At 44.4% G+C, this 11,156-nt stretch overlaps 1 protein-coding gene across 2 annotated transcripts in view; it reads right to left on the reverse strand.

Annotated features, from left to right (window-relative positions):
* NOX5 (NADPH oxidase 5) overlaps positions 1-10,470 on the reverse strand; it is a 34,034-nt gene extending 23,564 nt beyond the window's left edge. For both annotated transcript variants that reach the window (XM_064267333.1, XM_064267332.1), the window contains exons 1-2: positions 10,128-10,470; positions 829-952 (exon numbers count right to left, since the gene is read on the reverse strand). In XM_064267333.1, coding sequence (XP_064123403.1) covers positions 829-952; positions 10,128-10,177 — 174 coding nt within the window. In that variant the 5' untranslated portion in view covers positions 10,178-10,470. The remainder of the gene's footprint in view (positions 1-828; positions 953-10,127) is intronic.
* Positions 10,471-11,156: the final 686 nt, after the last annotated feature.

Raw genomic sequence — 11,156 nt, forward strand, 5'->3', positions numbered from 1 at the left:
TACCAGCAAGTGAAAGTCCCCTGACCAACTAAACCAGTTGCCATCAAGTTGATTCTGACTCATGGTGACCTCATGTGTGTCAGAGAAGTGTGCTCCAGAGGGTTTTCAATGGCTGATTTTAGAGAGATCGCCTGGCCTTTCTTTCAAGGCATCTCTGGGTGGACTTGAACTTCCAACCTTTCTCTTAGCAGCTGAGCATGTTAACCATTTGCACCACCCAGGGACTCCAAATAAGGGCATTTGAATGACTAGTCCCTATTAAGGACAAGGTCACTACCTAAGGTAGCCCACAGGACGATTTGGGGAGACGGTGGCATTTGCAGGCTCATTCCTGCCATCTCTCTGCTACGTCCTCCATCATTTGTCAGGTTTGCAGGCTGTTATGGGACTCGACAGCACTGGGGTATTTTATGGGTGGGCGGGGATCTATGACACCGACAGAGTACTGGGAATGATGTGGCAGTGCAATCAAGAGTTTTAACAGGTACAAACTGTTGAAAAGCTATTTCTGGAAGGAGGCTTACTTAAGTCATAGTACCAGCTATGCCCATGAGGCTAGTGGAAATTGTGAGGTCAATAGGATTTCTTAAGAACTGACAAACTATTGATTTGCAACCTCGTGTTGTTTTGAAGACCCCAGGAGGTGCATCCATGAATGGGGGCATGAGGGTACCAGTGGCAGAAAAAGAAATATCCGCCCCCCCCCACCAAGCCTGGCTAAAGGTAGAGACCTCAAACCCAGAGGAACCCAGAGGGGCTCCCTTTTCTTTCCTTGCAAACACTATAAAATGTAAATGTAGGGTCCCCGCTTCTGGAGTAGACACTTGCCTCTTTCACATTCAGGGCTGTTTTGAATTCTTGCAGGCTGATCTCCCGGTCTTCTCCTGCCACACTCTCAAACTGCTGTGTCACCCACTGAAGCCACTTGGCATCCTCCTCAGCATTCATGGTGCTGGGGACAAAGGAGCCAGGTTTATGGGCAAGAAGAAGGCATGTGAGGATGTTCCTGGTGGTCCCAGGGCCTCTGCTTTCCTCTAACTCAGCTGCTGCCATGGAATAGGGTCAGAGCCTACCCGTGCTGCTCCTTCTCAGTCTCTAAGGCCTGGCCTCTTCCTTCCATCTAGTGTTGGCCGGCCCAGGCTATGCCTGTTTAGATTCTGAAATGACAGGGCCATTTGATGATAATGATGACAATGACTTTTCCCCCCACATTTATGCTGCTCTTCACTGTTTCCCAAATACTTTCCACCTATGACTTCATTTGATCTCTCTGACAACCTGGTAGGCCATGCCATGTTACCGGTGAAGAAATAGGCTCAGAGCATTTATGTAACTGAGCTAAATTTATTCAGACAGAGCTCAAATCCAAATCCAGTAGTTTTTTCCCCTTATTCCTGTAAACATAAAAGTCAACAGAAAGCAAAATTCTCCACTTTCCACTTTTCTGCCACTTCTGTTTTGACACCAGCTGCCCATGCAGCATTTCTTGCTCTGACCCTAACCACTTGGAGCTAGTTCAGATCTCCCAAGTTAAAAGACACAGTCCTCCAGGACTGCCAGGTAGGTCCAAGACTTTAGACATCAGCTGCAAGCTTGGGAGTCCCCAGGAGTCCCCTTATATCTGACTTCCTGGCCCTCTACCTCGTCAAGAATACTAGTCACAAGCTGAGGGTTTCCCAGCCCCCTCGTTGGCCTGCTGGTTCCCACTCCTCCCTCAAGTTCAATAATTCACTGGAAAGATTTGTAGAACTCACAGAAGTGTTATGAATGATGCTATATTATAAGGATACAAATCAGGATCAACTTAAAGAAGAGGTGAATTGGGTAAAGGGTGGGAGGGTTCCCAGCACTAAGCTTCTATATCCCAGAAAGGGTGTATTACCCTCCCAAGGGCAAATGCCTTTAGTCAACAAGGAAGCTCATGGAACTTCCACGTCCAGAGCCTCTACTGGGGTCTCATTACATAGTCATGGTTGATTGAATGAGGCCACCTGCCCCGAGGTCAGCTGATACTATGAGGTGGTCTTTCTGGCCTGGTCAGCCCCTGTCTGAGACATCTAACTCTCAAATATGGTCTGGAGGTTTATAGATAACAAAGGCACCACTATTTTTCAGGAAATTCCAAGGATTTAAATTTTCTTCTCAGGGTCAGGGATAGGAGGAAGCAATGGAATATGTGGCTAATTACCTCCATGAACAACTGTCTCCTTTGCCATGAGACCAGAAGAACTAGATGGTGCAGCTATCATTACTAAATGTTTTGATCAAGGATTCTACAGAAGAATCCTGATCAAAAAAGGGGAATGCAAGCCAGAATTTCAAAATTTCATGGAATCCAGACTTTCTGGAGCCACAGAGGCTGGAAGAACCCCCGAAATTATTGCCCTGAGATAATCTTTAAACCTTAAACTAAAAATACCCCCTGAATCCTTCTTTAAACCGAACAATAGTTTAGTTTAATTATTTGAAGAATGTCTGCCTTAAGCATTTTGCTCTTAAAAAAAAAAAAAAAAGAACTATTGTATGGGATCAAATTGACAACAGCAACTAGCAACTCAAAAGGCTAGATAGGAAGCTTAGGTGGGGCTGTGAGTTTGTGTTAATGGAGGAAGAACAATTTGGAAAAGGAAAGTGGGGATGGTTGCGCAACTTTAAGAATGTAATCAATGTCACTGAAGTATACATGTAGAAATTGTTGAATTGGTGTATGTTTTATTGTGCGTATTTTCAACAACAATTTAAAAAAGAGAGAAAGTTTGTTTCTCTCAGGAAGCAAGAACAAAGACCTAATTACTTTAGGTAAATTTTATGTAAACCCCACAATTCCCCGAAGTCCCCAAACACTCTTAAATACATCTAGTACAAGAAAGACCAAGCCAGGACTCAGACCTAGGGCCTTGATTCTCTAGGTTTAAAAAGCTATTCTGTGTCACAATGGTATCAGCTGTCTAAAACCTTCACTGATGAACTGTCTGCATTGTGATCTGAACAGAGGTTAGTGATGAAACTAGGACACCAATTTTTATGGCATCAGGACACAGCAAACAAAAACTGAGGCAGCAAGTGAGGATTTATAGAATCCTATTATTGAAATTTTTTTTTTTTTATTGATATAAATGGAAACCCTGGTGGAGTAGTGGTTAAGCATTCGGTTGCTAACCCAAAGGTCAGCAGTTCAAATCCACCAGGTGCTCCTTGGAAACCCTATGGGGCAGTTCTACTCTGTCCTATGGGGTCTATAGGGTAGCTATGAGTCAGAATTGACTCAATGGCAATGCATTTTTTTGGTTTGGGTATTGCTATAAATTTTCCTCTGAGAATAGCTTTTGCTATATCTCATGAGTTTAATATAACCTTAAATGATTTAGCTATTTATAAATAAATATTTAAAATAAATGAGCTCACATATATACCCAAAAGAAGTGAAAGCAGAAATACAAAAATCTATACACCGATGTTCATTGCAGCACTATTTGCAATAGCCAAAAGGTGGAAACAACCTTAATGCCCACCCACAGATGAATAGATAAACTATACGTGGTACATACATACAACGGAACATCACTCAGCCATAAGAGGAATGAAGTGCTGATGCATGCTACGACATGGTTGAACCTTGAGAACATTATGCTGAGTGAAATAAGTCAGTCACAAAAGGCTAAATATTGTACGACCCCACTTATATGAAATATCTAGAATAGGCAAAGATATAGAGAGCAAAGTTTATTCGTGGTTACCAGGGACAGGAGGAGAAGTAAAGGGGAAGTCATTCCCTAGGGACACTGAGTTTCCGATAAGTAATGGAAAAATTCGGAAACATAGAGATGACAGTTTCACAACATGATTAATTAATGTCACTAATCATACATGTAAAAAATGGCAAATGTTTTTATATATATTTACTTCAAACCCAAAAACCTATTGCCGTCGAGTGGATTCCAACTTACAGCGACCCTATAGAGCACAGTAGAGCTGCCCCATATGATTTCCAAGGAGTGGCTAGCCGATTTGAACTGCCAACATTTTGGTTGGCAGCTGAGCTCTTTACTTACCACAATAAAAATAAACAGATAAACGAAGGAGTCAACTTCCACCTAAGAAACTAGAAAAAGAATAAAATACACACATAAAAAAATAGAAAGATAGGCTATTAAATACAAAATTTGAAATTAAGGGATTCGAAAACCAAAAAAGTCGGGGATTTTACAGGTGTACGCATGCCGAAACTCATGAAGTTATTCATTTTAAATTTGCACTGTATTGTACATGAAGTATAGCTCAATATAGCTTCAAAAATGAGTTTTACTATGTCAATAAATGCTGACAGAAGCATATGATAAAGTTCAGCTGTTGATCCTAATAAAAATTCTAAGAAAATTACCTAAACATGATATAGATGTTTACAATAAAGAATAATTTTATCTCTTGTTCTATGATGTTTGTAATGCATATTTAGTTTCCTTATTTTATTGATTTAATTCCAACACCCAAATATTAAATACTAGTGATGACCAGTTTCTGGATTGAAAATAGAGCAATTCATTCATTTATATCTATAAATATAATATAAAAATTGATTTCCATATCTACATATATCTAGATCCATCTTTTTTACGTCTATAGCTATCTACCTATCTAGTAACTTGCCTATCTCACTAGCTATAGCCGTTAGAAATGGAAATTTTTAAAACTTCTGCTCACGATTGCTATAAAAAGTTAGGTTATTAAATAAATGCTTTTGGCAAAATGACTGTCTAAATGGGAAAAAATAATTAGACATCTCTGTATTCGACTTTATTTTACATTTCCTGATCTAAGCGTAAAGCTCTAAATGTAAAAATAAACAAACCATAAAAGAAGAAATTATAGGAGATTATTTGTATAATCTTAGGGTAGGGGAGTGTCATGGATTGAGTTGTGTCTCCCAGAAATGTCTGTCAACTTGGTGAGGTCTTGACTCCCTTTTATGATTGTATGATTGTCTACAATTTTATCTTCTGTTGTGATTTCCCTATATGTTGTAAATCCTATCACTATGATGTAATAAAATGGGCTAGTGGAAGTTATATTGATAAGACCTACAAGATTAGGTAGTGTTTCAAGCCAATCTCTTTTGAGGTATAAAAGATAGAAGTGAGCAGAGAGACATGAGGACCTCATACCACCAGGAAAACTGTGCTGGGAGCAGAGCACGTCCTTTAAACCTGAGGTTCCTGTGCTGAGATGCTCCCAGACCAAGGGAAGACTGATGACAAGCACCTTCCACAGGAGACGATAGGGACAGAAAGCCTTCCCCTGGAGCTGAATTTGGACTTGTAGCCTGCTAGACAGTGAGAGAATAAATTTCTCTTTGTTAAAGCCATTCACTTGTGGTATTTCTGTGATAGCAGCACTAGATGACTAAGACAGGGAGCAAATTGAGCATCCCAAAGACATTAAAGTAAAAGACTGAGAGATCTACATAGGTAAACATTAAAAATTTCTGCATGACAGAAGACACCATTAACAAGAGCTGGAGGAAAACATCAGCACTACCCAAGACAGAAGGAGCCCTGGTGACACAGTGCTTAACATGCTGGGGTGCTAATCGAAAGGTTGGCAGTTCGAACCCACAGAGCTGCTTCACAGGAGGAAGACCTGGCAATATGCTCCCATAAAGATTCCCCGTTGCTGTCGAGTTGATACAACTTAGAAAACTCTTGGGACAGTTTTACTCTCTCACATGGGGTCAAAATCGACTTGACGGCACCCAACGACAACCACACATGACAGATTGTATCTGTTATAAAATAATAACAACTAAAATGGCAGCAACAACAGCCTTTTGGGTACAGTTAAGTTCAAGACTCTATTAGTGTTGAACTATTAGCATGGAAGCCCCACAGTTTAATTACAAAACATAACAAAACGAACAAAAACCAGCAATGGAAAAGTAGCAGAAGAAGGGTCAATTCATAGAAGAGAAATGATATTGGCTGATTGTAGTGGTTATGTGTGATGGTTATGTGTCAGCTTGACTGGACCATGATTCTCAGTGGTTTGGCAGTTATGGAATGATGTAGTTATCCCCCATTTTGTGATGTAATGTAATCACCTCCATGATGTGATCTGACATGACCAGTCAATCAGTTGTATGGTGAGTTTTCTCAGGGGTGTGGCCTGCATCCAATATACATGGACATTCAGGCAAAGGTCATTGGCTCTTATTCTCTCTGGGTCCTGCATCCAGCTTGTCTTCATCCGACCTCCAGTTTTTTGGACTCGAGCCAGCCGCCTGCTGTATTGCCTATGAATCTTGGGATTTGTCAGCCTCCACAGTCTGTGAGCCAGCAGCCTGCCGTCTGACCTGCCTGTCTTGGGTTCGTCAGCCCATAAAAAAAACCCAAAACCACACCCACTGCCGTCGAGTCGATTCCGACGCTATAGGACAGAGTAGAACTGCCCCATAGAGTTTCCAAGGAGTGCCTGGCGGATTTGAACTGACAACCTCTTGATTAGCAGCTGTAGCACTTAACCACTACGCCACCAGGGTTTCCCGTCAGCCCATGCAGGTACAGAATTCAAGAGAAGCCACCAGCCCGATGCCTGACACATGGACTTGGAAATTGTCAGCCTCTACTACTTTTTTTTTTTTGCACAAGCCATTTCCTTGAGATAAATCTCTCTCTCTCTTTCTGTGTGTGTGTGTGTGTGCGTGTATGTGTGTATGTTCGTGTGTGTGTGTGCGTGTGTGTGTGTGTATACATGATGTGCTTCAAACCCTCTTCACTGGTTTTGCTTCTCTAGGGAACTCAGCCTAAGACAGCTGACAAACATTTGAAAAGATGTTCAATTCACTTCTTATATTAAGAGAAATGCAAATTACGGCAATTATAACTTTTTGGAGAGGTAGGGGGAAAGGCATCAGATTGCCAAAAATTTGAAAATTTAATAACATCCGATACATATAGTGCTGGTGAGACCATGAATTGTACAGCTTTTTAGGCAATAGATTCCATGTCTAGGAATCTATCCTACAGAAATAGAAGCATGATTACATAATGGTACCTATTCATCATCCAACCGTGTTTGCTACAGCACCGTTTGAAGCAGCAACAATTTAGACATCCGAACGTCCACCAAGAGGAGAGTAGTTGAGAACATGCACTCTGCTACGCAAAGAGCTAGCTCCATACGGACCGACCTGGAAAGAAGTGTGTTATATTCTTGAGTGAATAACGCCAAGTTGCAGAGTAATATTTACGGTATGGGCAGTCTTTGTTTAGAAAAAAAGATTAAAAAGACCATCCTACGTCACTTATTATATGTGTACGCACACAAAAATCAAACCCACTGCTGTCAAGTCACTTTTGACTCAGAGTGAACCCAAAGGGTTTCCAAGGCTGTAAATCTTTACAGAAGCAGACTACCACATCCTTCTTATGTGGAGCTGCTGGTGGTTTCAAACCACTGACCTCGAGGTTAGCAGTCTAGTGCCTTAACCACTGCACTACACCACACACACACACACACACATGCATTCTTTAGGGTATGTGTGTTTTCTTACACTTTGGTTTCCTCATTTATTAAAAGGGGTTAGTAACAGTTTGCCTTGCAGGGCTCTTGTGACAGTGCACACAGCCTCTGTCTAGCACATAGTAGCTGCCTAGTATACCTTTCTCACCTTTTTTTCATGACTATTAACTTACTTCGCCTTCCACTCGGGCAAGTCAGGTGTCGGTCACATTTCCCAGAGGAGACACAGAGAGAGGAGACATCTCGCCAGGGAGCCTGCAGGGGCTTGAGGCAGAACCAGGCCTACGTCCCAGGCTCCAGACTCCTCCAGCTCTCTGCAGGGTCCCCACAGCCAGGTCCTTACCCTCCTTGCCTGTAAATGTGTGGTCCTGGTGAGCCACAGGAAATGCAGGCAGGGAGCAGGGGGGTGTTCCAGGCAGCCCTGGTCAGAAGCCAGCCCAAAGCCACAGGGCGTACCTCACCCTGGACAGATGTGAGCAGGAGGTGGGGAGCTGGGCTCCATGTCTGGCTCAGACTGAGTGCAGCTGGAAGTGCAGGGCCTATGGGATCCTCAAGTTCAGCCTCTGACCAATACAGGTCCTTCTCCATACCTCTGAGGCAGTTGCATCAGGCCCTCTGGTTTGCCAGGCACTTTATTCCTCTCCTCTGGGGCGGCCCAGCAAGGGAGGCATTGTGATTATTATCCCCATTGTACTACAACAGAAGCAATACAGTGACTTGCCTAGGTTGCAGAGCTGGCAAAGGTAGGAAACCAAAACCAAACTTGTTGCTGTCAAGTCGGTTCCGACCATAGCAACCCTACAGGACAGAGTAGAACTACTCCTTAGGGTTTCTAAGGCCGTAATCTTTCTAGAAGTAGACTGCTACATCTTTCTCCTTTGGAGCAGGTGGTGGGTTCAAACTGCCAACCTTTCAGTTAGCAGCCACAGGCTTAACCACTGTGCCACAAGAAGTCTTTTGCAAAGGTCGCAGGGAACCTCAAATCTAGACCTTTCATCCCCACTGGGTCTCAACAATGCCAGCTAGGGAGCCTCTTTATAGATAGGGCTGCTCTGGGTTTTCCAGGGATCCTGCAGCAGCCCCAGAGAACCACTGTCCCAGGCTCACTAGCTCAACTCCCTGCAAGCCTGGAGTGTGCGCTTCTGGTACCCCAGAGCTGAAGTGGCCTCTCCACCACTACTACCCCAGGCTTCTTCTGCACCTGCTCTGAGCCCCAGCCACCCTGCAGCAATGTTGGGGCAGCCCTCCACTGCCTAAAGAACCAGTCTCTTTAAGAGCCAAACCCCAAACCCGATCCTGACTTATAGTGACCCTTTAGGACAGAGTGGAACTGCCCCATAAAAAAAAAGCCCCATAGGGTTTCCAAAAAGCAGCTGGTGGATTAGAACTCCCAACCTTTTGGTTAGCAACCTGAACTCTTAGCCACTGCACCACCAGGACTCCTCTTTATGAGCAGTGATTCCCAAACTGTGGTCTGTGCCTGTGAGACCCAGAGGAGCTTGTTAAAATGCACACGCAGAGTCACTTAGGTGGGACCTGTTTAACCAGCGCCCTGGACATCTGTGCCCTGCGTGGATGGTCCCGGCCCACACTCAGGAGAACACTGCCCAGAAAGTTAAACAACCCCTCTTATTTCACCTCTTGGGACCTCACAGGAAAGCATTCCATGAAACAGAGAAAACTCTGGAAAACCTGCTGCAGGCAAATGGGACCCAGGGAAGGAAGGCAGGAGGGCCTGGGTACCTGGTGCTCACCTCTGGCTGCCCAGAAACCAGATCAGGGTTGCAGGCTGAGAAAGGTAACTCAGGAAGGGGGGTGGTGAAGGGACTGGGACAGCCAGTGGGAAGCAGGGGGTGAGGGCACGGGGAGAAAAAGGTAGTGGCAGAGGTTCCAGAAAAGGAGCTGGGAGTCTTCAGGAACCAGGGCTGGAGAGGAGGAGTGCACTTCTCCAGAGGTCAGGATTTACCCAGGACGCCCAGGGTTGTAGGCCCTGCCTTGCTTTGTCCCCACGGAATACCCATCCCACCAGACTTAGTTTCCTCATCTGTAAAATTGTGCCAGGCATGCCTTCAAACACAGGGCTGTGGTGAGCACCGAGTGGGACCCTGTTTGGAAACGTGCAGCGGAAAGCCCTATACAAATGCTAGGGATTCCTATTAAAAAAAAAAGAAATTGCCATGGAGTTGATTCCAACTCATAGCGACCCTATTGGACAGAGTAGAATTTCCCCATAGGATTTCCAAGGCTGTAAATCTTTACCAAAGCAGACTGCCACATCTTTCTCCCAAGGAGAAGCTGGTGGGTCCAAACCACCAACCTTTTGGTTAGCAGCCCAGAGCTTAACCATTGCACCATCAGGGCTCCCATAGGAACACCTATATTAGACTTGGTCAATTCCTTATTTTACAGATGAGCAAACTGAGGCCGGGAGAAGGCTAGTGACTTGACCAAGACTACACAGCTTACTGGTAGCAAGGCAGAAGCAGACAGCACAGGTCGCCAAACTTCTGCCCAAAGCCAAGGCAGTCACCCTTTGTAGAGCCCCCAAAGGCAAAGAATCCCGTGCCTTTCCCTGTCCCTGGCATGGAAAGCCAGCTAAGTGAGCTGCTCACCCTCTGCAGCCCTCAGGCTCTGGCTGGGCTGGATCCCCTGGTGGGCTCATCCTTCATCCTGTTTTCCAGATCACTCGTCCCAGAAAGGCTGTCTTCTGGACAGCAGTCTGGGTCTAGAAGCCTGCAGTCACCTCTTCCAACTCCTCCTCTTCCCGACTCTTCTAAAGTTCTGCTCCCACCCGCAGCCCATGACCCACGGGCTGGCTGGTGGTCAGCTTGGCTAATTCCACAGTCCAGAGAAATTCCAACAAGAAAGCCTGGAGCAAGACTTTCACTGGGAAAGATGCTGGCTGTCTGCCACCTGGCCCGGTATTTTCTACTTTCCCTTCCTCCATGCAGCACAGAAGGCTAGGAATCCCACGCGATAAAAACAACAAGGCAGGTCCTGTTCTGGGCCTGATGAACCACTTGGACTGTGAGACTTCATAGATAACAATAATATCAATTATCAACAGTAACGTTTAAACAGTTACTGAGTCAGTCTCTGTGCTGAAAACTGCATACATATTACTCAACACAGCCCTGCTGGGTGTAAGTTATTCTCATCATTCTACAGGTGAGGCGAGTGATGACCAGAAAGGTGAAGCAACATGTCCAGGTGGCTGATCAGGAATTCAACCCATGTTGGACTGACCCTAGAGACTGCATTTCACTATCCATGGAGGTAAAGAGTCCCAACATAAAGAAAAAGCAAACCCGTTGCCATTGAGTTAATTCTAACTATAGAGACACTATAGGACAGAGTAGAACTTCCCCAAAAGGTTTTCTAGGCTGTAATCTTTACCACCACCATTCGTCTGTCAGTTGTCATACTGTGGTGGCTTGTGTGTTGCTGTGATGCTGGAAGCTATACCATCAGTATTTCAAATACCAGCAGGGTTGCCCATGGTGGATAGATTTCAGTGCAGTTTCTAGGCTAAGACAGACTAGGAAGAAGGACATGGCAATCTACTTCTAAAAAAATTGGCCAGTGAAAACCTTATGAATAGAAGTGGAATACTGTCTGATACAGTGCTAGAAGATGAAGGC

Source organism: Loxodonta africana, chromosome 13, assembly GCF_030014295.1.
Source record: "Loxodonta africana isolate mLoxAfr1 chromosome 13, mLoxAfr1.hap2, whole genome shotgun sequence".
Classification (NCBI taxonomy): Eukaryota; Metazoa; Chordata; class Mammalia; order Proboscidea; family Elephantidae; genus Loxodonta; species Loxodonta africana.